Source organism: Taudactylus pleione, unplaced genomic scaffold (assembly GCF_031769625.1).
Source record: "Taudactylus pleione unplaced genomic scaffold, aTauple2 ptg000296l, whole genome shotgun sequence".
Classification (NCBI taxonomy): domain Eukaryota; kingdom Metazoa; phylum Chordata; class Amphibia; order Anura; family Myobatrachidae; genus Taudactylus; species Taudactylus pleione.
Genome location: NW_028284698.1, coordinates 5,519,761 through 5,545,070, shown reverse-complemented (window position 1 = coordinate 5,545,070; position 25,310 = coordinate 5,519,761). Strand labels below are relative to the sequence as shown.

The 25,310-nt window shown below is 44.4% G+C and overlaps 1 protein-coding gene across 3 annotated transcripts in view; it reads left to right on the top strand.

The window, feature by feature from the left end:
- The first annotated feature begins 3,230 nt into the window (after nt 1-3,230).
- KIAA1210 (KIAA1210 ortholog) overlaps nt 3,231-25,310 on the top strand; it is a 151,303-nt gene continuing 129,223 nt past the window's right edge. The window contains exon 1 of one of the 3 annotated variants that reach the window (XM_088482807.1): nt 3,231-3,402. In XM_088482807.1, the coding sequence (XP_088338933.1) occupies nt 3,365-3,402 (38 nt within the window). In that variant the 5' untranslated portion in view covers nt 3,231-3,364. Of the gene's footprint in view, nt 3,403-3,425; nt 3,515-3,698; nt 3,776-25,310 lie in introns of those variants that run through there. The other 2 variants (XM_088482808.1, XM_088482809.1) reach the window with 2 other exon arrangements.

Sequence of the window (25,310 nt, the reverse complement as noted above, 5' to 3'; positions counted from 1 at the left end):
AAGTCCCTTGTCGGGATTCAGCTGGTCTGCATCTCAGGAATACGGGAGAATGCTATGAAATTTGGGAGTCTCATGGATATTTCTGAAAAATAGGTAAGTAAGCTCCAATGGGGCAGGGACTGCTGTAAGTTACAAATATCTTTTGTACATTGCTGCATAATTCATTGTACTTGAGACACTGGTTCTTAGTGAATTGATGTGTGTGCTGTCGTAATTATTCATCCAGCTCATTAAATGACTGCTTTTACAGGTTGAGTCTCCCATATGCAAAATGCTTGGGACTAGGAGTATTTTGGATATCGGAACATTCCGTAATTTGGTATATTTGCATACCATAATGAAATATCTTGGGAATGGGAACTAAATCTAAACACATAATGCATTTATGTTTTATATACACCTTATACACACAGCCTGCAGGCACTGACGGATCCAGGGGGGTGGCGATTGAGGCGATCACCCCCCCAACAGACAGAGCAGGACAAACCCGGCTGTAGCAGGACAGCACTCCTGTCCCCATAGCAACCAGCAGCCGGTCACACTGTTGCAGATATCAGGCGGTAGATATCCGGGCACTAGAGGGTGAACACCAGCAGTAGCAGGTGTACCCTGGCTGTCTCTAGAGACGAGGAGCAGCGGCCATTTTCCCGAGGACCAAACCCCATTACAAAGTACCACGGATGCATCACCAGTCACAGTTGTTACTGGGGCCACTGCTGCTCAGTCTATGCTGCTGCCAGTTGATGATCAGGCTGGATTGGGCAGTGAGATGTGCGCCCCACAGGGATAGCAGGCACCAGGCAGTGATTGGGCAGAGCGACATGGCAGGTAGGAATAGCACATGGGTAGTGGTTACGGGGACACCAGACACATAGGACATGCGTGTCTGTTAGTACAGGCTCTCAGGGTGCCATATACTGTATGTGTGTGTGCTTCCTACAACACCTGCCCTCATACTTTATATATACATAGATGGTAGCTTTGCCTATAGAAAAATGGGGTATTTAGAGAAAATTTTAGGGTTTACTGTGACATGAACGCACACACCCTGTCTAACTCCCAGCAGTCCTGCTCCCGCCTCCCGGACCCTCTCTCCTCCATCCTTACTAACTGCCTGTCAGCATATATACCCCCTGCCGAGCTGAGCTCCCTGCTGCTTAGTGCAGAGACTTACAGAGTCACAGGTCCGTTCCTCCTCCTCCCAGCTCACCTCATTGGCTGGCAAGGCAAGGTGTTAATTAAATTAATTGGAGAGGGCAGGAGTCTGGACTGGAGAGAGGAGGAGTCAGGACTGGAGAGGTGAGGAGTCGGCGCTAAATGGAAACCGCCCCCCCTAAAATAAAAGTCTAGATCCGCCACTGCCTGCAGGTCATTTTATACAATATTTTCAATAATTTTGTGTCTCAAACAAAGTTTGTGAACATACATGAAATTCATTTATATTTCATGTAAACCTTAAACACACAGCCTGAAAGTAATTTTATATAATATTTTTTATAATTTTGTGCCTTAAACAAAGTTTGTGTACCTTTGAACCATCAAAAAGCAAAGGTTTCACTATCTCAGTCATGTTCATTCCGTAATTCGCAGTATTTGGATATGGCAGACTCAACCTGTACTAAGCAAAGATATTCTTTCATAAGAAACACATTTTCTTTGGTGTGTATTCCCCATTTACTTTTTGATAGAATTAACCTGTAATCAATTAATTGATGTTTAAAGATGTGATTTAAATCTGTTTTTAGTTGAGAAAGCATGTAGGAAAATCTGGACCAGACATGGGTCTCCCACATAAAATGGCTGGCTAAGAGATAGGTTATGTTAGTGCATAGGTTCCCAAACTCTGCAATTACAGTCCACATATTAGAATATCCGTGACTTAATTAGATTTAACAGTCTTGACTCAAACATGGAAATCCTTAAAACCTGGACTGTAATGGTGAAGTTTGGGAACCTTTGTGTTAGGGGGTTCCAAATTCTAACAGAGGGGGAAGACTGCCTGTCCCTGGAATAATTCTCAGAATAATGGGCCTATATACAAAAGCAGGAGTGCCGCAATTTTTTTCAATGTACATTGCAGCTGGGATAATAATTTTTTACATGATTATCCCCGCTATTTACCAGTTACAACTCACAGGGACTGCTGTAGCAATAACCTCTGTCCCTGCGAGTTACATCCCCGGCATACATCCCAGTCATATGGGAGTAGTCTTTCACGTTTTTAAAGACTCATCCAGGGAGTCTTACACTGCGCATATTTGCGGCTTATTCTAGTGTTTTAAATATTTAGCATCGCCCCCATGTATGAAGGAGGGACTGCAGCAGATATATCCGATACTTGCTGCGAACCCTCCATTCCCGCTGGCAGCTGCGTCCCCATAGGTTTCTATGGGGGATGCAATGCTGCCAGATTTACCAACATCCAGAATGTGATGCATTCCAGATATTGGCCCCCGCAGCTAATGTGATCTGAAGATGGCGTTAGCCCATTGTAGCCAATGAGCTACACATTGCAGAACTTACAGACAGGGTTCTATAGAAACCCTCCCCCAGAAATGGTGGCAGCTCATGTGCAGGGCTGGCTCCAGGGTTCGGAGCACCCTGTGCCGGCCCTCGAGAAGGCGCCCTAACATCGCGCATGGCTTTGCCGAATTTGGGGGCGTGGCCTAATTACAATAGACCACGCCTCATATGTGATGCCACTTCAGCCTGCGGGTGGAACAGCAGGACAGTACTGTCCCGCTGAAATCGGGATGCTGGGGAGGGGTGCCGCCCCTCTACGGGTGGCACCCCTGTGCGACCGCACTGGTCGAACACGCCTAGAGCCGGCCCTGCTCATGTGTAGTCAGCGGGACTGCGCAATAGCTGTGACAGCACTCCGGCACATCGCAGGGACGGGTTCCTTTCGGAGCTCCTGTCCCTACATGTGCTGGACAATCATATCTTGCAATTCGATCATGAGTAACACCATGCCCAGATCGCATTACAAGTGCATTCATTAATAAATGGGCCCCAAAGTCTAGCATCAGCATGATAAAGCAATTTATGCAGAAGCAAGAAACTTTTTTAAAAATTCCACAACAAATTCATATTGAAAACTGAGTTGATTTGTCTAATTAAATCAGCAATCTCTATCCAGCCTCATTAGTGTGAGAAAATAAGAGACAAACGATTGCATTAATTTGGGCTAAACTGTTCCTCTCACGTTCCACATAGCTGATATCCACTTTTGAGTTTACATCCCCATTCAGAGCACGGCAGTCAGCACCTCTGCACCAGCCTCAGACATGGGCGGTGACTGAGCCGGAGAGTGACTGCTGCTGGCCGGATTACTGGGCTGGCTAGAGAGGAGGAAACTCTCTGGATGGAGTCATATGAGGGAGGCAGGAAGGAGCCGGAGCTGTAAGTAGCATCTTTGTATCTGGGTTTTTTTCCCCGTAAACACAGTGGATCGTTCACAGACAGATCATCATTACTGGGAGCTGTAACGTATGCACCAGCCACCTCCATTCAGGTTATTATTACAGATGTCTCTTTGTATCTGTATGAAAATCACAGCCACAGAGGCAGGGATGGTAGCGACAAGTTCCTGTGCAAACTTAATACAATCTGCCCAGGAATCTTTAAACACGTTTCCTTTGTAGTCTTAGTAGATGGTTATTTGCTCACATGCATTTTTTTTAATGTGTTTCAGTTGTGCAGTCTACCTGTTTTGCGGAGCTCATTAACAGACCGTGTACATATTATCTTTACATAGGATAGGTTATTCACTAAGGTATGTGTTATTAGTACTTATTTATGTCGCTGTAGGCTGCAATGTTTCACTTTTTTAGGATCTTTTTTTACCCCCTCATTTTTTATGTTATTATTTTGACTCATTCTTAGGACCCTGGGGAATAGATCATTTTAAGTTTATTACCCATATATTTTAGTTTTAATATTTTAAGTGAAATAATTTTGTAATTTGTTACCTTTTTATGTGGATACAATTGATGACTAATTGGATTCTGGCTTTTATATTGCATTGTTGTCAAATTCTAGTTGGTTTTTCCTTAAACTCTGTGTCTTATAGGAGGAAGAGAGCTAACTATAAGTAATTTTGTCACTTTTGGAACGTTTATTGTCCAGTAGATGTCCTTACAGTCTTATTTTATGGGCTATCATTTACATATGTTTTTATATTTTGAGACTTCAGTGGAAATATATGTTCTGGATTTACTTAGGGGAGTAGTGAGGCTCCATAAAACTGAGACCATTTTTAACTTGAATGAGACCACACACATTTGTACTTGTTTTACGGAGTTACTACAGAACATTACCAGTTTTATGGGACTTTATGGCATTCAAGCACTGTTTTAGTTAGGGGGAGGGGTGAATAGTGGCAGTAATTAGGGCCATTGCTCTTCATAATTTTGTTTTCCTGGGCCTTCTGGATACCAGCAGGAATTAAAACTCCCTAATATAAAAATAACTTCATTCTCTGAGATGTAAGTACTAATGTCATACTGGAATCATATTTCTGGATTCTTTCAAGATGATCATGTAATCAATGCACAATGAATTTGGCCATAGTAGTATTCTCTATCATATGGACGTATATACACAAAAGGGGTTTTGTCTGAAGCCAATTAACCTATCAGTATGTTTATGGAGTGTGGGAGGAAACATCGCCAGAACATACAAACTTCTGGGGCAATATTTACAAAGTGATGGCTTTTCTAAGCCTCTGTTTCATGGTGGGTTTCAGCTGAAAATTTAAAGTGGCACTAACAATAATTGTAAATCTCGCTGGGCTTTACACTTAATGTTAGTGCCGCTTTAAATTTTCAGCTGAAACACGCCTGGTTGGAATTAAACCTATGATCTCAATTCTATAAGGCAGCAAAGGTAGCCATTGTGCCACCATGTTGCCTCAGTAGAACAGACAAGATTGCACTAGCCTAGCCTTTTTATGGTGAGGGCTAGTCTGGGTGCCTGATAACCTCATGACAGAGCTCACAAGCTACCATTGCATTTACCGGTAGTTTACAAACACTCACTGAACCAATAGCAATCAGTCTGACACTTGCTTCCATTGACTAACTTGCCGTAAACGGATAATAAAAAGTAGTTGCTGATTGGTTGTTGAAGTTCAGTAAAAAATTGCTTCTAATTGTAGTGTTATTAAAGGAGTCTAGATTTTCTAATTTGACAGATCAACTTATAATTTGTTTGGGCAGGTGCCATTATTTGCAGCCCACACGCATTGTTTTGTAAAAATTTGTGCAAGTGTTGAACCCTATTGATACATGTGTGCTCATGTTACATCTATTGAAAAGCTCTGCAGGGAGCCTGTATTCTTTGGGGAGTTTTACTAATGCTTGTAACTTTTGCAAATTCCTTCTTGCCCAATCTGTTATGGAGAAGATGTCATTCTAAATTGCACAATAGGATTGGCTGATAAAATAATTTGCACTCTCCTACATGGCAAAAGTATGTACCGTGCAAGATGTATCAGATACTGCCATTTTGTGGGAACTTTAAAGAATAATTCTGCATTTTGGGATGAAAGTCATAGGTTAAAGCATAACCAAAATACTACTTAACTGTGGTGCAGAGTTAATGAAATCCGGCCTATCTCCTGATCAGTGGCGTAACTAGGGTATTTGGAGCCCAGGGCAAATTTGAAAAGGGAGCCCCCCCCCCCCACCAACAGCCCGAGAGAAAAAAAATGGGCGTGGTCACTTAAAAATGGGGTGTGTCAACATGACACACCCCTTTATTTTCATGCTGAACATTCCTATCCATATGCACCTTAACCCCAGTAGTACCCCTTATACAGTACCCCCAGTATGCAGTTGTGGTCCCTCTTATGCAGGCCCATAGTAGTGCCCCTTATACAGTATCCCCAGTAGTGGTCCCCCTTATACAGCCCCCAATTAGTTCCCCTTACTCAGTACCCCCAGTAGTGGCCCCCCCAAATGCAGTGCCCCACGTAGTGTTCCCCCTTATGCTGTGCCCCCAGTAGCAGTCCCCACAATGCAGTGCGCCCAGTAGCGGTATCCCCTTATGCAGTGCCCTTTATATGTTGCCCCCAGTAGTAGTCCCCCCCCCCCCCTATGCAGTGCCCTTTATATAGTGCCCCCAGCAGTAGTCGCCCCCCCATGCAGTTTTCCCAGTAGTGGTCCCGTTATGCAGGCACCCTGTAGTGATCCCCCCTATCCAGTGCCCCCTGTAGTGGCCCTTCCTATTATTGCCCCCAGTAGTGGTCCCCCGAGTGCAGTGCCTCTAGTAGTAGGCCCCTTTTATAATGCCCCCAGTGGTAGTTCCCCCCCCCCCCCCAAGTAGTAGTCCCCAGTAGAGTAGCCCACCCCCCAGTAGAGGTCCTCCCAATGGCGCCCCCAGTAGTAGCCACCCCTCCCCCAGTAGAGGTCCCCCCAGTAGTAGTCACACCCCTCCCCCGTTGTGCTGATAGGTTAAAAAAAAAAAAATATATATATATATATTACACTTACCTGAATCTCTGCTCCTGCTCGTGACGCCGCTCCCGCCCTGGCTGGCGCGCTCAGCATTATGGGACAGACATCATGACGTCAGTCCCATTACCCACTGCAGGAGCCGGACGGAAGTCCGGCTCTTGCAGTGGGTGCTGCAGCAGTCAATGAGAGTCTATCTGACTCTTATTTGGCTGCTGTTTAACGCACGCATCGCCGCCAGCGCTGGCGGCGATGCGTGTGTTATGCACAGCCTGAGCCCGCCTCCTAGCGCTGTTGGGCAAGCGCTCAGGGGGAGGGAACGGGCTCAGGTGTGAAGCACAGGACCGGCGCTGGAAGCTTAGCGCCGGTCCTGTGTAAATGTGTAACGCTGACCGCACTCATTGCGGTTGGCGCTACACTGGCTAACTAGGGCGGGCCGGTACCGTGGCCGGCGGCGCCCCCCGTGCCGCCGGTCCAACGGCGCCCAGGGCACGCACCCCACTCGCCCTGCCCTAGTTACGCCACTGCTCCTGATGCCTTATTTGAACCTTGCTCATTCCTGCTGGCACTGTGTTGTTGGTGTGTAAACACTGCCTGTGTAGATAAAGTCTAGAGGGCATATTCATCATGCGCCTTTTGCCCTTTATATCATGCGGAAACAGTGAAGATTTATATATCGGGGCTATTTAAGAAGAGATTGATGCAAGATATATCAGAGATATCTGCATTAGACTTAATAACGCTACAGACCGCAGTCCCAATTATTCTCAATGGGGACCTCTGTCTGGCACTATTTACCAACCTCCAAAAAGCTTAGCCTTTCGGAGTTTGGCCTCTGTTGGCTAACACCATCTTCAACTTTGTGGCTATTGGGGAATTAGAAGATACCTACCAGGTAGTCTCAATCCTCCTCCAGTATGTTTTCACATACTGTTAGGAACAGTGTTAGGAAAGGCAGAAATTGTTGTCCAGCTTTTTGCCAGGACATCCTCTTATCGGAGCTGCTGTCCTGGCAAACGATTATTGGTAAATAAATACATTACAGGTTGAGTCTCCCATTTCCAAAATGCTTGGGACCAGGGGTATTTTGGATAACTGAATATTCCGTATTTTGGAATAATTGCATATCATAATGAAATATCTTGGGAATGGGACCCCAATATACACACAGAATGCATTTATGTGTTATATACACCTTATACACACAGCCTGCAAGAAATTTTCTACAATATTTTCAATAATTTTGTGGCTCAAGCAAAGTTTGTGTACATACATGAAATAAATTTGTTTCATTTACACCCTATACACACAGCCTGAAGGTTATTTTCAGGGCCGTAGCTAGGGTAGTGCGGCCGGTGCCATCGCACAGGGCAGGGGGCGCTGTTTGGGCCTGTCAAATTTCTGTTTATTATCATTCTTGCTTGTAGCTTCCTCTTATTTCATCCCCAGCATCTCCTGGCCTCTCCTATCTCTTCCCTGGCCCTTCCCCATGAGGCCATTCCCCTTTTTTGGGTGCATTATGTCCCTTTGAAAAATGAGGGGGGCGCCAATGCTCTTTCTGGCACAGGGCACCAAAAAGACTAGTTACGGATCTGGTTATTTTATACCATATTTTTGATAATTTGTGCCTTAGACAAAGTTTGTGTACATGGAACCATCAAAAATCAAGGGTTTCATTATCTCAGTCATGCCAAAATTATTCCGTATTTTGGATATTCCGTATTTCGGAATATTTGGATATGGGAGACTCAACCTATATATATGATAATTAAGAAGGCCAATTTCCCAGTAATGATAAATAGGACCATACTTGCCAACCTTTTGGCTGCCTCCTCCGGGAGGAGGCAGCCAGGCTGGCACTGCAGGGTGCGGGACACGGCAGAGGGGTTCTGGCGCGATAACGTCATCGTAGCCCCACATCCCGTTATGCAATACCGAGAACACTGGCATTGTGGAGCCACGATGACACGATTTAACAAGAATTGCATCATTGGTTGCCTGGGACACCCACTTCACTGGGGAAGTCGGCGGCCGGGTGGCCCCAACCCCCGGGAGACATGTTCACCTTTCCGGGTGTCCGGGAGTGCCACGTGATTTTCGGTAGCCTCCTGACCATTCCTGGAGAGTAGACAAGTATGACTAGAACCCTAAATCGGCAGGAATGAGAAAAGACCCTTGATGTCTGCTGCAAACTCCTTCCTTCTGCAATCCTTTTTTCAAATGGGCAGTAGGCTGATCACTAATTACACACTGCCAGAAGAACATCGATATGTATGTACAAAGGAGACCTGTGAATGATGCAACTCAGGTAAGTAGTCATGTGGGACAGATTTTTCCTACGTTATTACAAACCGAACTGATCTCATTTTAGGTGGAATTATTATTTAAGGCAGTGTTTCCCAAACTCTGACCTCAAGGCATCTTAACAGTCCAGGTTTTAAAGATATCCATGCTTAGGCACAGGTGACTTCATTAGTACCTCTTTCAGTTTGCCTATATCATCTGTGCACAAGCATGGATATCCTTCAAACCTGAACTGTTATTGTGCCTTGAGGACCGAGTTTGTGAAACCTTTATTTAAGGACTGCTTTATATCTATTTTCTTTTATTTAATAAAGTTGTAGGACAATTTTGTGTACTAGTTGTAAGCATTTTGTAGGACTAGTTCTATCATAATATACTTTGTCATAACCTGAAATATTTCTTTTATTTTCATGGCTCGATATCAAGTGTTGCGCTTCCCAATTGTGCTAAGGGTGTACTGTGTCATTGTTACGTATAATGAAGAGGCCTATACAGATATCTCTTTCATGCTTCATATAATAAAGGATTGTTTTGACACGTGATACTAACATAGGAGAGAGAGTGACAAGTATTCCCTCAGAAAATCACTACGTCTGCCTTTTTTTGTGGTCCTAGTTCATGTGACATGCACGTGAGTGTCCATTTAGGAAAAGAGCCCTTTCATTTCTTGAATTTGTTGCTAAAGTGCACTCCAGTATGGACAAAAAATTTTTTAAATGCTATGTTGGTAAAGGTTGGTAATGGCACATGCATACTATACGTCATTGTGCTTATTTGTTTTAGTAGTGTGTGAATTTGCAGGCCAAAATGTTGGCATTTGTGTTTGTATGGGCGGGAGGGGTGTATTTATGTGTAATTGTTTTATATAGGGAGTTCGGAAAGTCCATCCACACTGACTGTGTGCTAAGTGTGTGATAGTCCAAAATTCAAATAGGGGAGCCACACCGACTGCCAGTGAGTCCCGGCCGGCGATGTTTGGCAGCGTTTGGGGTGGCAGATGGTGTGACTCCCCTATTTGAATTTTGTACTGTGCTGTGGCCCCACCTCTGGAGCCGCCACTGTCACACAATTAGCACACAGTCCCTGCGGAGGGACTTTCCAAACCCAAGTTTTTTTCCCGCACTACCTGCTAAAGAATATAAATTGTCTAGTACTCTGAAATCCCAAAAGTCAGGTCTTGCCCCTGTACTTATGCCCGGACAAGTGTGTCCCTTCCAGTTGAATTTCAGCAGCTTAACACATTTTATAGATGCTCTTCTCTAATATTTAAGCTGGAATGCAGAAGAGCCACATCACATGTAACAAAGATGTTATTAGGGTCACCTGAGGCTGGGTACACACCTGTACGACCTATAATCTTGCCAATGGTCAGGGTGATTTACCTTCACCCTGGATAATGCTAGATTACTGGTACACATTACCCGATGTAATGAGCGATAGACCAGTGCCTCATATCGTCCTTCATTACACTGCACAGCCCACATATTATATTGTGTGATTGGTCATGTAGCATGGCCAATAACACGATATTGAATGCAACCTGTGGGAGCGCATAATTGGGCATACACACTGCGCGATATGCCGATATGCCAAAATCGGCCCGATATCGTGCAACTGTGTAACCACCCCAACTCTCATGATTAGTTGAAGACACAAATGAGGCTAAACCATGTAGTGTTTTAGGATTCAAATATTGACAACATTTAAATCGATGAATTATGAATGAAAGTTGGACTTTTTTTACGTTTATGAAGTTTTGGGTATTTTTTAGCAATATATGCCATGTTCATTTTTTTTTTTTTTAAACAAAGTAGTATTATTGGGTAAACCAAAAGGAGTGCAAGTAGCGAGACAGCATACAGAGCACACGTAGCTTTAACACTGAATCAAATCGTACATTTTGACAAAAGCAAATATACAATAAAAATACAAGTACAATTGAAATGAAGCTAGCATAATACAACTACATGGGTCAGCACAGAAAGTAAGCTGAATGTTATAGTCCAGTGGTCATCCCAGTGTTTTTATATAGTTAAAAGTAGAGAGAGAATAAAAGGGAAAAAAGAAAACTGTAGTAAACCTTGTTAATTTTATTTCTATTATTGTCTCAATATGAGGGGCCTATTTATGAAGCTGTTTTATTCTGAAAACCATGCTTAGACTGCAGCTTCTGCATCATTTTCAGAACTTTTAGGATCTGCGCCATTTATCGCATATCGGAGATGCCGATCCATGCCAGTACAGCCTCTTACCAGAGTTGCTGTCTTAATAACAGTACTCTTTTATATAGCCTTGATACTGTCATCTGTCATCGCTGTAATACTAATAAGTAGGCCCCTTTGCCTGTAAGAAAAGTGCAGGGAGAAGTAATTTCCCTGTGTGCCATATAGCATAGCTGCCTTTCTGGGCAACACAATATAGGTATGAGTATATCTGTCCACCAGGTAAGTACATACTTGCCTACTTTTGAAAAAGCATTTCAGGGAGATTGTGAAAACAACACCTATGAGCGTGTGTTACAGTGGGCGTGTACGTGTCATATAATTGACTTCATCCAAAATGTAAACTAGCCCAAAAGCAGTCAGTAAGGTCTATTTGTTGATGAAAACACACTGACACATTTCAGAAAATGCATGTAGCCACAGGGATCACTGTGCCTTATACCCAATGCAGGGAAATGATACTATTGATCCCATTTGCATGTATATTTCTGTTTTTTTTTTTATATATATATATAACAGCTTCATAATGGGAGTAAGGTACAATCAGGGAGATTGCTAGACTCTTCAGGGTGTCAGGGAGATTGCTGCTATTGCAGGGAGTCTCCCTGACAATGAGGGAGAGTTGGCAAGTATGGGTCAGTTATTCTCAAGTTGTGTTTCATATGTAACACAATTCAATTAAACAATTATGTGGATGAACCCTTAAGAATGAGAAATAGCTTATAGCTATAGTGTTTTTTTTAAATTCATTATGCGACAATAAAACTTATCTACAGTATGTCACTAGCAGAACTGTGCTGTGTTAATGTGCTTTCCAGGTTCTAATACTTGAAATGTGCATTATAAATAGGATAAATTAATTGTTGTCTCCATCATGGTGTCCAAAAACTGTAATGCTTTGTTGTTATTTCTAGAACAGGGCATAACTTGTTTCTCATATGAGGGGAGATGTATCAAGGCTTGGAGAGAGATAAAGTGGAGTAGTTGCCCAAAGCAACCAATCAGCTTCTAATTGTCATTCAATGGCTGTGCTAGATAAATGCCAGTTAGAAGCTGAGGGGGTCATCAATTTGCCCCCACGGCTAATTGCCGCCCCTGAGCTATGCAATTGGTGGAGATTACCCCACGTGCGAGTCCCTGCAGTCTGTCTGAACATCGCAGCTCATGGTAAAGTCAGCAGAAAAAAACACTAAATCGGGTTTGATTGCATGTTGCCGATTCAATCTGTAACACAAATTGGCTGTACTCCATGCCACTGAGCCTAATTCATATATTCATCCATATACCAATCTGAATGCATCTGTGACTGCACCACTTCTATCTATATGCTAGTTTCCATAGCAGTCGTCGTTATCAGCGTGCAGTCACAGCAACCCTATATCTTTTGCACAGATCTCTGCTTACACACAACCCTGCATAGCCTGCAATTCTGTATACTCCTCCTTCCACGTGCCCTCACTAAACGTAGCCTTTATGTGAATGCCACAGATAAAGTTAACTTGATATATCCAGTGGTGCCCAGTTATGTCAGTTGAACTACAAGTGGAATTGCGACTAATGAGTGTGAATGCTTGGCTGCGGAGCATGTGTAGTGCAGAGAATGGCAAGATATGTCTGCAAGGTGAAATTGTATGCAGCACTGAATCAGGACTTTTAAGTTGCACTAAAATGTAGTTTTTGGTTACACCGTCTGAGGATGGTGTAAACCAATGGGGTCAAACTGAGGTTGGTACAAAGGGTTCAGATCTTGGGGCCTGATTCAGCAGCAGATGCAACTGCAATCGCCTACGGATCGCAGTTGCTAAAATTTGCTAACGCTTACCAAAGCACAGCCGACATATAAACGCCCACTGTTGCCTTCTCATATGCATCCAATGTTGCTCTTCTTTGTAAACATCAGGCACGCACGCAGGATTTACAAGTCTAAACAGTTGCAAACACTGCAAGTCTCCTAATTCGCAGAGACCTCTCATCCTGTATATGCAATTGCAGTGGCTAATTCATGAGATTGCATTTAAATGGACAGATACGCCCGCTTTTTTCCTACCAACCATCACCACTCTCAAACGCTGAGAGCCTGTCACTCACTTTGTGATGGATTCCTTGTGCGATCATAATCGCAATGCAATCGCTGCGCGTGAGCAGTGTGGCTTACATGCATGCACGATGGCAAACAATCGCTCAATCTGCGCCCATAATCGCAATTGTGTCCACTGCTGAATCCGGCCCCTTAGTCCCCATTTATAATAATGGAGACTGCAGTCTGCACAGATAGTTAACCTTTTGTAGGAGATTTGTGTGAAAACTGCTGCATTGGTAATAAAGAAATAATTGGGCTATTAGTTCATAGTTGCGATATAATTTTTTTTTTTTGCACACACTAGTTTATGCATACTTTTATGATAACTCTTGATAAATAGGCAGCTAAATGAGAATTCCAAGACAAGTTACCTATACTGTAATCTATTCCATACATTCCAGTATGACCCATTTCATCCAGTACATTGCGGCAATATTGCAGTAAGGCTATGATTATGGAACAGGCAACTGGACTACAATTTATAGTAGGAAAAATGTTTTAGATTTTGCTGAAACATGAGACCATAAACCAAACAATGAAATACTATGCCAGCGCTACCATTGTGCACTCCTTCTGGAGACATTGTAGATGGATCACAATAAATTATCACATATTTTAACCTGAAATTTAAGAATAATATTCAAAATCCAAAATGTTCAAGATTCAGGTAGAGATTAGACCAAGTGGGAATATAATGGAGGGGTATGTAACCCTATAGCCACAATGCTCCTGGTGATCAGACCCCTATGGATTTACTAGGTGGGGGGAGGGATGTTTGCTGGCTGGAACTGATGTGACCTGCATGTGATTATTAAACTCCTTTTGAGCAGAAAGAACTTTTGTATTTTGTTTTATCGTTCTATGTAATCTGTTTATAAAATGATCACACGAATGGACAACACAGCATATGTTGGTACTTTTAGATCTTCACAGATAATTGTTGGCCTGCATGCTCGAAATGTGTTTTAATTATGCCTGAAGGGTATATTTACTAACGGTAACTAGTGTAATGCTGGCCATACACTAGAACGTTATCATAGAATGATAATAGTCTAGTGTGTTTTGGATCAAACGATAATCATTTGCCTGCTCCCACACGCTGAAAAACGGAAGGAAACGGTTGGTCCAACCTGTTGGGAAATTCAAACCTGTTTGATTTGCCCAACTAATCGTTCTAGTGTAGGGGGGAACTTTCCCTCCCCCCCCCCAACTGAACAATAAGTACACGGACACTAGCCTGTAGTGTCTGCCTACTTCACCACCATCTGCTGGCTGTGCTGCCCGTGTCAGCCCGGGGTCCCTCCCTATCACTGGCAGCAGCTGAGTGTGAGGAGAGGATCAGTGCAGCTTCTGCTTCACAGTCTCTATCCAGGTCCTCATGCTCATGGTAAGTATCAAACTTTAGGACCTGCAACCACCCTGCCCCGTGATCACACCACCCCTCCTACTCACCCCCCTCACTCTCATCATGGTCACTGTCATTATTACACTAGGACCCCACCCCCTTCTTCCCCCCTCACTCTCCTCATGGTCACTATCATTACACTAGTCCCCCACCCCGCAGTGCATCTGCACTGTACACCATCTATGCCCCCCTCTTCCTGCTATTCAGTATGGACCTGCTGCCTGTCTGCTCCATATTGTCATTGTATATCCATATATGTATCAGTGTGTTTTCATCAACAAGTAGATATTGCTTTGGGACTCGTTTACATTTGGATGTATAGTCAATATTATGACACGCCTCTCAGATGTAGCAGTACACGTCCACTTTAACGCGCGCTCATATGTGTTGCATATTCAAAAGTAGGCAAGTATGATATACGTGTGTGTATATGTGTATACATACACTATACATGTGTATGTAATATATATATATATATATATATATTATAATAATTTATTTTTAAGGCCAACAATTTATATCGCTGCTGTAGTGATGCATCACATATAATATTTTGTCATTCAAAATGTAATTATGCCCTTCTCACTGGTCAGCACCCTACACCTCCGAGGCAAAAAAAAAAAAGAGGCAGTATTCCACGGACTTCATAAAGAAACTTATATTGTAGATAACAACATCGATGTTGATCAATTTTAAATCAATTAAAATCGATCTTTAGTAAATATACCCCTGAATCTTCCACCTGCTGGAGACTTTTTTCCTGTGATTTTCCAACAACACCCTTTTCTCACAGATTATTAAGGTTAGAGGGGTGATTCTCTTGTTATACCCCTTTCAGACATAGCGAGATTCCTGGGTTTTTGCCAGGGCTTGGCCAAACTATATGGGTCTTGCTTAAGTCTGAATGGCACCAACCTGGGAACATGTTCGAGGGTCGGCTCCCCTGCTATTGACCAGGGTTTTTCCTGGGACTTGCGTCCCGGGTAGACAACATGGGTTATGTGTGAATAGTGCTTCTGATTGGTCAGCCAGGGCTGCCTGATGCATGCTGATGACATTATCACACGCGGACGAGAACCGTGCCATTTGTGACAGTGGGCAAAAGAGAACAGGCGCAGTGACAGTGGGTGGAGGAGAACAGTGCCAGTCCCAATATAGGAATTCTACTCAGTCCCTTTATAGCATACTTGGAAACTCTCCATGATTGTCATGGAGACTCCCTGAAATAGTAGCAGACTCCCTGAAGAGTCTAGCAATCTCCCTGATTGTCCCTTACCCCATTATTTAACTGGTATATACTAGGGGAAAATAAAAATCAGAGATATATACATACAAATGGTATAGTCAGTGCCATTTCCCTGCATTAGTTATAAGGCACAACTATGGCTACATGCAATTTCATATAATGTGTCTCATGGAACAGTTTGAAAGGGTATTTCGAACAAAAACCCATCATTTTGCAGAGGTGAAAAACCTGGGTCTGAGCAGGGAAATTCCCGGGTCATATTTCTGAAAGTGGTAGTAAGAGTGACTATAGCCAGGGGCGCCGAGAGGGGGGGGGGAGCAGGTACAGATTGCCCGGGCATCCTGAGGGGCCTGGCGGGGGCCCGGGTCCGACGCCGCCCCCCCCCTCCCTCACAGCAGCCCAGCGCACAGCGTGTGCTGAGCTGCAGTTGGAGACTGCTCGTGGCTGCTGAGCAGCAGCCACAGCAGTCTCCTATGCCTGTGCGGGGGAGCGATCACACTGATCGCGCCCCCCTGGCTTTGCGCCGGGCTGAGGGGCTCAGAGCGCCGGCGCTGCAAATCTTTTTTATTTATTTATTTTTCGCCAAGGGGGCGTGGCCACGCCTCCCGAGATTAGGCCACGCCCCCTATTACCGGGGCCCGCCTTGGCTCTTGGCGGCTCTGACTATAGCTAGGTACACACTGATCGATATATTGGCCGATCAATTGATTGGCCAATATATCTGCTGCTCGTCGGCCAGTGTGTACTCGCGATATGTCTGTGAACGACGTCGTTCACAGAGGATCGGTATGTATTACCGTGAAGATCCCAACTGCTGCTAAAGGTAAGTAACCCTAACCTACCCCCCAAGGCCTAACCCTAATCCCCCCCGCCCTTCCCCGCTGCCTAAACCTAAGTGTCCCGGGGGGGTGCCTAACCCTAACCCCTCCCTTCCCTAGCCTGGGTGTTGGCCTCCCGGCGTAGGTAAAATGACAGGCGTGGGGATTTCGACGCCTGTCGTTTGTACCTTGCTGGGATTAGACATTTGGGAAGCCGGTGGTCGGGCTTGCGTCCATCTGCTTGCCGTCCAGAAATTTTGCATTGGCCAATGGACTTATGCAGACATATCTGTCCATCGGCAAGTGTGTACGGGCATTCTGCAACCTCCCGTACACATACATCGGCAGCCACAGGGAGGGGGGGCGGGAAGCCCTCGGCCGCTGGGATCCGCGGGCAGAAGCAGTGTGTATGAGTGACCAACATCTGCAGATATATCTGTATAGTGTGTACCCAGCATATCTCTCTCGTTAGTCACTGCACAGGGCAATCCCACCTTGCCCTTCCTTGCATACAGTCTAGACCAGGTTAAAGGTCTTGACAGGAAAATCACATTCTAGTTTAAATACACATGACTCAATATCTACAAATTGTTTATTTAAAGGGTGATCACAATGTATTTTTTGCCTGTAAACAACGGCTAGAATTGTATCACTCCAAACATTTCTTATCTGACTTTATAAATATGCCTCTGGTGACTGGCAGTAATTATGATGCATAGCTACCAGTAAATACTGCTTGACTTCACTGCAAAACTTGAAAGTACAGTTTTAAACTAGCAATATACTTAGAAATGTTATAAAATATCATACCTGCTAACATTGAAAATCAGGGTAAATTAAGCAGTGGTGTAACTAGGGTCTTTGGAGCCCAGGGCAAGATGAAAAACTGAGCCCCGCCCCCAACTGTTTGTGCGCGTGCCCCAAAAAATGGTCAGTCCATCCGGGTTACCGAATTTTCTGTATAGCAGTCCAACGTCGCCCTGGAAACATGACCGGTGGCATTGTCGTCGTCCTGATAAAAACATTTGTTGTTTCCGTAGAACTGCCACAGAGAGCACAGAGTTATCGAGAACATCTCGATACTTCTCAGAGTTAATGTGTGACCATGCATTACAACTAGTGAGCCTATGTCAAACCAGCTGAAACGTGGGGGTGTCCAATCACTTTTGTTTGCATAGTGTATATGCTAAAGCTTTATAGGAGTGTAAAGTTGTTTCCATTACTATATATAAAAGTTAATGACCAAAATGTATTTCCTAAGGAACATTGGAAGTTATGATGAGTGTCAGTAGACTGTATTTTTTTGTTGTTGGTGCTAGCTAGAGTGTTCATATATATTTCTTCTGTACTTTTCTTAATGTAATAGCACTGTTTCGCGACCTGTCCTGACCTGTGAGCTGTACACTGTTGCAGGGAAGCTGCCCTCCATTGGATATCTCCAGCTGAGTGCTGTTTAAAGGACATACTATTTGCCATCCTGATTGAGGATTAAAGTTTAGGCTGGAAGTTCCTACATTTTGAATTAAACACCTCTGAAGAAGTCATTGTTGACGAAACGCGTTGGGTGACTTGTGACCAAAAAGTGGGCTCAACGAGCTGTCAATGAGCTCGCCCCATTAAGTGGTGACAGCGAGTTAGTAACACCATCTAACCCAGAATGGCCATGATATAATTGTGAAGTAAGGTTTTTATTAATTTTTACATTTATTTGTTTTAAATAAAACCAAATATTAACAAAACAGACAGAAACTGATCGATTGTCATTGGGTGTACTTTGGTTGAGGGTATCATTGTATAAACTGAAAGTGGATCCCTTCTTCATCCCTTTAAAAGGACATTAAAACAGAAAATATCAAGGGAAAATTTGAACCTGCATAATTGGAGTTTGGCGCTCCCCAAGATCACCATTCCGTAGAACCCTTCTGGTCCATACTGGCAAGAGACCGCACTTGGGAAAGCAGCCTCTACTAAAAAGAATTTTGAACATATCGTACTGTATGTTTTTTATATTTGCATTTTAAGATAAATTGGTTGATGTAGGTATTGTATTGTATCTAATAGCATTGTTAATAACAATTCAAGGCTACCTGCAGGTATTATTGTATTATATAAGTAGGATTTGTTAATCAAAATTTGATATACAATTTTACATTGCACCGTATTTTATTTGAAAAAAAAAAAAAAAAAAAAAAAAAAATATATATATATATATATATATATATATATATATATATATTAATATTAGTATTTCCTTCTCCTCATGTCCTGGTTAGCAGCAGTGACACACACAACAAGTTATAAAAAGCAGACTATAATAGATGATTACCTGCTAAGGGAAGTCATACAAACATAATATAATAACTTTTTTTTCTGACTAAATTGCATCATTTGATTTATATTTAATTGCTATATTAAGCAGGGACAGATTTTATAACCATAAGGACTTGGGGCTGGAAATTATCAACAGCCTATTGTGGAAAGCAGAAGAGGTGTGGCCAATGCCAGGGGCATATTTATAATGGATGCAGGGTGTGCTGTGCACACTGGCCCCTGGGTCCAGGGGGAAGCCCGCACCGCACACCTTGCACTCATACTTTTTTTTTTTTTAACACTCCTCAAGGAGGAGTACTACACAAAATGCAGCATTTTCTCTGCATTTTGCACATGCGCAGTAGGAAATCACCGGGAAAATGGGTGCCGCACAATTATCCCGGTGACATGCGCAGTCGACTCCGGGCACAGACTAGTGCCCGGAGTCTACTGCTGCTGTCAGTTTGACTGTAGCTGGGCAGAGAGATGGGGGCCCCGGACAGGGAATATGCCCCTGGCCAGTGCCATGTGGGTGTGTACACCCCCTACATACATTTTATATGGATACCTGGAGCTGGAGCTCCATCTGCCCCATTGTTAATCTGCCCATGATATTAAGACAACTATATTGTGCCCTTTATACTCTTTCAAAAATATCCAACTCCTTTTCTGGAAACCTCTCTCCATACATGTGCTCAATATGCTATAGATATTTAGGAAGCCGTTCGCGGCATGCCTACAGCGGCCGCCACGGAGATCAGTCTAATGTCTTGCAAGATGTTAGGTCATCTCGTGAGACTTAGGGGTACATTTACTAAAGGTCAGATTAAATCTATTTAAAATCGATCAACATAGATGAGCTTTCAGAATGCAAAATCTGTATATATATCATCCATAGGGTGTCAACTCCAATTGAAGTTGAAACCCTACGGATGATAAATATAGGGATTTTGCATTCGGAAAGCCCGTATTTAGATCAGTGTTTCTCAAACTTGGTCCTTAGGACATACGTGCCTACCCTCCCTGTTTTCGCGGAAGACTCCCGATTTATCGGTTAACCCCCCGGAAGGGTAGGCACTTCTCCCGCATTCTGCCCACTTCGTAGTGAGTGGGGAGAATTTCCGCAGCAATCCCGTCCCCTTGTAGGGGGCGGGGCTTAATGATGTGGTTTTTCATGAATTGCGTCATTTAGCCACACCCCCTGTTAAAATTGGTGTCAATTGCGATAATTATCATGAAGGGGTGGGGCTTAATTACACGGCCCATCAGGCCACGCCCCCATCGCAACTCGCCTGCTTCATCTCCCGGGTAAGAGACAACAAAGGTAGGCAAGTATGCCTTAGGACCCCACACAGTTCACATTTTCCAGGTCTCCTGGTAAGTGCACAGGTGTATTCATTACACACTGACACATTTAAGAAATCCACAGCTGGAGCTAATTATTTCACATGTGAATTTGTGAGGAGACCTGGAAAACATGCATTGTTTGGGATCCTGAGGACTGAGTTTGAGAACCTGTGATTTAGATCGATTTTAAATCGACCTTTCGTAAATTTACCACTTAGGGGCATATTCAATTGGGAGCGAGGCTTTCTCTGCAAATACGCAGACCACGCGCCCAATTTTGAATTACAGTGGGTATGCGCGCTCCCGATACCTGTGGTAATCAATTTTTAAAACATGCATGCAGTGTTTTCAGAACTGATCACCCCGCAGTACGAGAAAAAAAAAAAAAAACGACGACTTTCCTCTCTGATGGTCTCCACAGCTCCCAGTCAACTCACCTCCATCTTTGCACTGTGGAGGGGGCTGCTGTGAGTCAAGGGTGCTGCTGTGAGGCCAAGGGGCTGCTGGGAAGGGGTGGCTGCTGGGAGATATAGGCCCTGATTCAGACCCACTCGCAAGCGGATGTCCGCTCGCAAGTGGGTCGATGGTCTGCACTGAGCATGTGCACGACGGAGGGAGCTCCGTCGTGCGCATGCGCCAGACGCGACGAGCGAAGGAAAGTCCTTCGCTCGTTGTGTCTGATCAAAGGGGGCGTGCTGTCGATGTTGATTGACAGCACGCCCCCTTTGGTGGGCGTGCCGGGGGCGTGCCTCCCTGACGGGGGCGTTCCCACGGGAACGCCTCCCGTCAGAAGCCGGCCCACTGACATCACTAGTGATGTCAGTGGGAGTGATTTTGGCTCTGATAGAGCCAAAATCACTCAGGGGCTTGCGGTTGAAAACCTCAAACGCAGGCTCCGGCTCGCAGTTTCGATGGTCGTGATGGTCACGACCATCGCGGCCATCAAACTGCACGCTCGTATAGGCTGTGGGTGGTGACCCACAGCTATACGAGCGTCCAGGAGGACGCTCCATTTTTATGGAGGGCGGCCCTCATTCAGAGCGTGCGCTCTGCTCAGAGCGTACGGCTCTGAATGAGGGCCATAGTTCATATTGCTGCTGCCTATGGGCTCACACACTTGGTGGTCACGCAGACACACACACAATCACACATACATGCACTTACACATACTACACATAGACAGCATACTTACACACACCGCTGCTACAGAAGACACCTCTTCAGAAGGTAATTACTGACTAACTTCCAATTTCTTAATTAGTCATTAGGGAGGTGCCACAGGGGTCCCAGAGCAATTCCCAACCATTTTTCCTTAAAATATGGATTTTAGGAAAAATTGGTTGTGCTCTGGAGGTGTGAAAAAAGAAAACCTCCCGCCGCTCGAATAATGAAAAGGACCTAACTGAATAGCAAAAATTCTGCACCTGCAGGAAAAACACCACATGTGCATTTTTGCTGTTCTCGCACCTAATTGAATACCCCTCTAAGTCTCTTTAGGCTGGGTCCGGAGTCCAGACTGGTAAGAGTATCCTATTGGGCATCACCCAGACACCCCCCCCCCCCCCCATTTCCTCCTGCAGGCAGTGCCGAATTATCCGTTAGGCATCCGAGGCGGACACCTAGAGCCCCACCAGACAGCCGCCGCCAGAAGCAACGAACACAGTACTGGGAAGCGCACACACAGAGAAGCCACTGTGCTGTGACGTGATCCATAATACTAGCAGTGTGCATGTCTTAGGGATCACTGGCACCTAGTAGCCTGCTGTAAAACTGATGTCACAGATAGGACTGCAGATGGCATACCAAGGCATACCTGGCTGGCTCAGCAGGCTCCTCCTGCCTCACCTTGCAGAAGCACAGTATGAATACAGCAGGTGCTGGCAATTTAATGTGTTTGCCCTCACCCTGCAAATATTTCAGTCTTTACAATGTTAATCTCTGTACTCAAGCAAGCCAAGAGTGACTACTATCCACTGGGGTCCCGAGCAGAATCTTTTCCCCGGGTGACAAAAGTCTGGCTCATCCCTGACTGTATGTATATTCATAGTACTCTGGAGGGATGTTAAAATATTTCCTTTAAAAGCAGGAAAGTTTAGTTTCAATGGGCTCTATTTATTAACATTATTTTTACTAAAATAAAGTGAAAAAGGGTGTTTTCACATTATTTTAGTATCACCTATAGTTACTATAGGACAATTGGAGTAGAATTCATAAAATTCTACTCCAACCCCTAAGTATCACTTATTTTTAGTAAAGCAGATCGCATTTCCCATAACTGTAATGGGAAATGTGATCCGACCAGAGTTACTAAAAATAAATGTGAAAAAAATATCGGGGAAAGCCCTGTGATAATAACGCCACCTGGAGGTGGCGTTATCCAGGGTCTCCCCCGGTTACCGGCCTCCTGGCCTGCTCTAACTGGGAGAGCAGAGCCAGGAGTCTGTCCCAGCAATCAGCTGTGTGGTCTAAACAGACTGCAAGCTGATTACTGTAAAAAAAAAAAAAAGGAAAAAAAAAAAATTACTTACCTGACTCCAGGGTCGGGCCTCCGGTGATGACTCCCCTCCGGTCAGCTGGTCTCCCACAGTGCACTGCGGCCCGGTCATCAGGTGATCGGGCCCCAGTGCAGTATGGGAGATCACCTGACCGGAGGAATGGAGAACATCACCGGAGGCCTGGAGCATGCAGGTAAGTGTAAGTAAGGGAGAGGGGGGTCGCGGGGGAGGAGCTTTAGCGCTGGGTGGCGGGGTTTAGCGCCGGAGGGGGGGGGTAGCAGCGGCGACCGGTCGGCGCATGCGCGGGCACTTAATCACGGTATTTTTTGCAAAAATACCGTGATAAGGCTGTGGAGGGGATTCGCAGGCACAGAGCTTTATCGCAAGCTCTGTCCCTGCAAGGGATTTGTAGTAAATCCCTGTGATATTGCCTGAATTCGCAATGCGAATTCAGTCGGTAATATCACACTACAATCTGCATTACCAATGCGGATTATAGTAAATAGAGCCCCTTGTGATTAACTTTCCCTTAAACATGCTCTAACCCAATATAAAGAACCCCAGGTGGAAATGTTTTATTGTAAATGAGTGAAGTAAGAGATCATACTGAGGTATTCCTGCCTACTCTCCTTTACAGCTACATCTGTGAACTAAATCCTGGTACACACTGTGTAGATCACTCTGCAAATCAGATAAATGCTCCAGTCCTTGAAACTGGTATCTGATCAGTGTGCATCCTGTACGCACTGAGCTACTTAATTCAGTGGGTTCGGGAGGTTGGACATCTTAATTTTAAGCAGCTCACAAGATTTGAACTCCCTATTCGACCATTCCAGAAGCGTTTGAATCATTTATTTGCAAACGTTTCTGCATTCACGCCTTTGCAATTATCGGAGTGATCAGTCCAATAATTGCATCAGTGTGAGGGTATGATGGGATTTGTAGTTTCACAACAGCTGAAGGGCCACAGGTTGGCCGGACCTGATCTATTAAATCATCTGTGACGGGGAGGCGGTGTATCCAGGTGCTAATTAGACATACAGGGAAAGCAGTGTCCTAATGGTCCCTGCCCCATAAATCAGAGTAGGAATAATAATAAAATACTAATAATACGCAAGAAAGTACACTGCCATTTTCTGCATAAAAGAGACTATGGAAAAGAGACCATGGGCTCTATTTATTAACATTATTTTTACTAAAATAAAGTGAAAAAAGGTGTTTTCACACCCTTTTCACATTATTTTAGTTTCACCTAAATTTACTAAAGGACAATTGGAGTAAAATTCATAACATTTTACTCCAAGCCCTAATTATCACATTTCAGGCATTATCACAGAGGGCTCTATTTACTACAATCCGCATTTGTAATGCAGATTCAGGCAAATTCAGGCAATATCACAGGGATTTACTACAAATCCCTTGCAGGGACAGAGCTTGCGATAAAGCTCTGTGCCTGCGAATCCCCTTCGTAGTCTTATCACGGTATTTTCGCAAAAAATACCCTGATTAAGTGCCCGCGCATGCGCCGACCGGGCGCCGCTGCTACCCCCACTCCGGCGCTAAGCCCCTGCGCTAAACCCCGCCCCCCGCGATCGCCGACCCCCCCGAGACCCCCCTCTCCCTTACTTACACTTACCTGCATGTTCCAGGCCTCCAGTGATGTTCTCCATTCCTCCGGTCAGGTGATCTCCCATACTGCACTGGGGCCCGATCACCTGATGACCGGGCAGCAGTGCACTGTGGGAGACCAGCTGACCGGAGGGGAGTCATCACCGGAGCCCCGATCACCGGTCCCTGGAGTCAGGTAAGTAATTTTTTTTTTTACTATTTTTTTTTTCTTTTTTTTTACAGTAATCAGCTTGCGGTCTGTTTAGACCACACAGCTGATTACTGGGACCGGCTCTGCTCTCCCCGTTAGAGCAGGCCAGGAGTCCGGTAACCGGGGGAGACCCTGGATAACGCCACCTCAAGGTGGCGTTATTATCACAGGGCTTTCCCCGATATTTTTTTCACATTTATTTTTAGTAACTATGGTCGGATCACATTTCCCATTACAGTTATGGGAAATGCAATCTGCTTTACTAAAAATAAGTTATACTTAGGGTTTGGAGTAGAATTTTACGAATTCTACTCCAATTGCCCTGTAATAACTATAGGTGAAACTAAAATAATGTGAAAAGGGTGTGAAAACACCCTTTTTCACTTTATTTTAGTAAAAATAATGTTAATAAATAGAGCCCTTAATCACAAGCTCAGTGCCTGCAAGGGATTTTTAATAAATCCCTGTGATATTGCCTGAATTCGCAATGCAAATTCAGTCAGTAGTATCACACTACAACCGCATTTTAAATGCGGATTGTAATAAATAGGGCCCTTATCTGTCAGAATATGTGACTATGGGACTGATTCAGCAGAGGACTGAGCTGCTATAACTGCTGCTAACATGGTAGTAACTGTGATAGCCCTAATATGGTAATGCAGCAGGAGACGTCATGTCTCCTGCATGCATTACTGATCCGAGCTGCGTCCTAAGACGCAACATTGGACCATCTGCGTGTCCATCAGCTGGCTAAGTGACCCATGCGGTCACTCGATCCGGCCACCGCAGATGCACAAAGGAGGCCACAA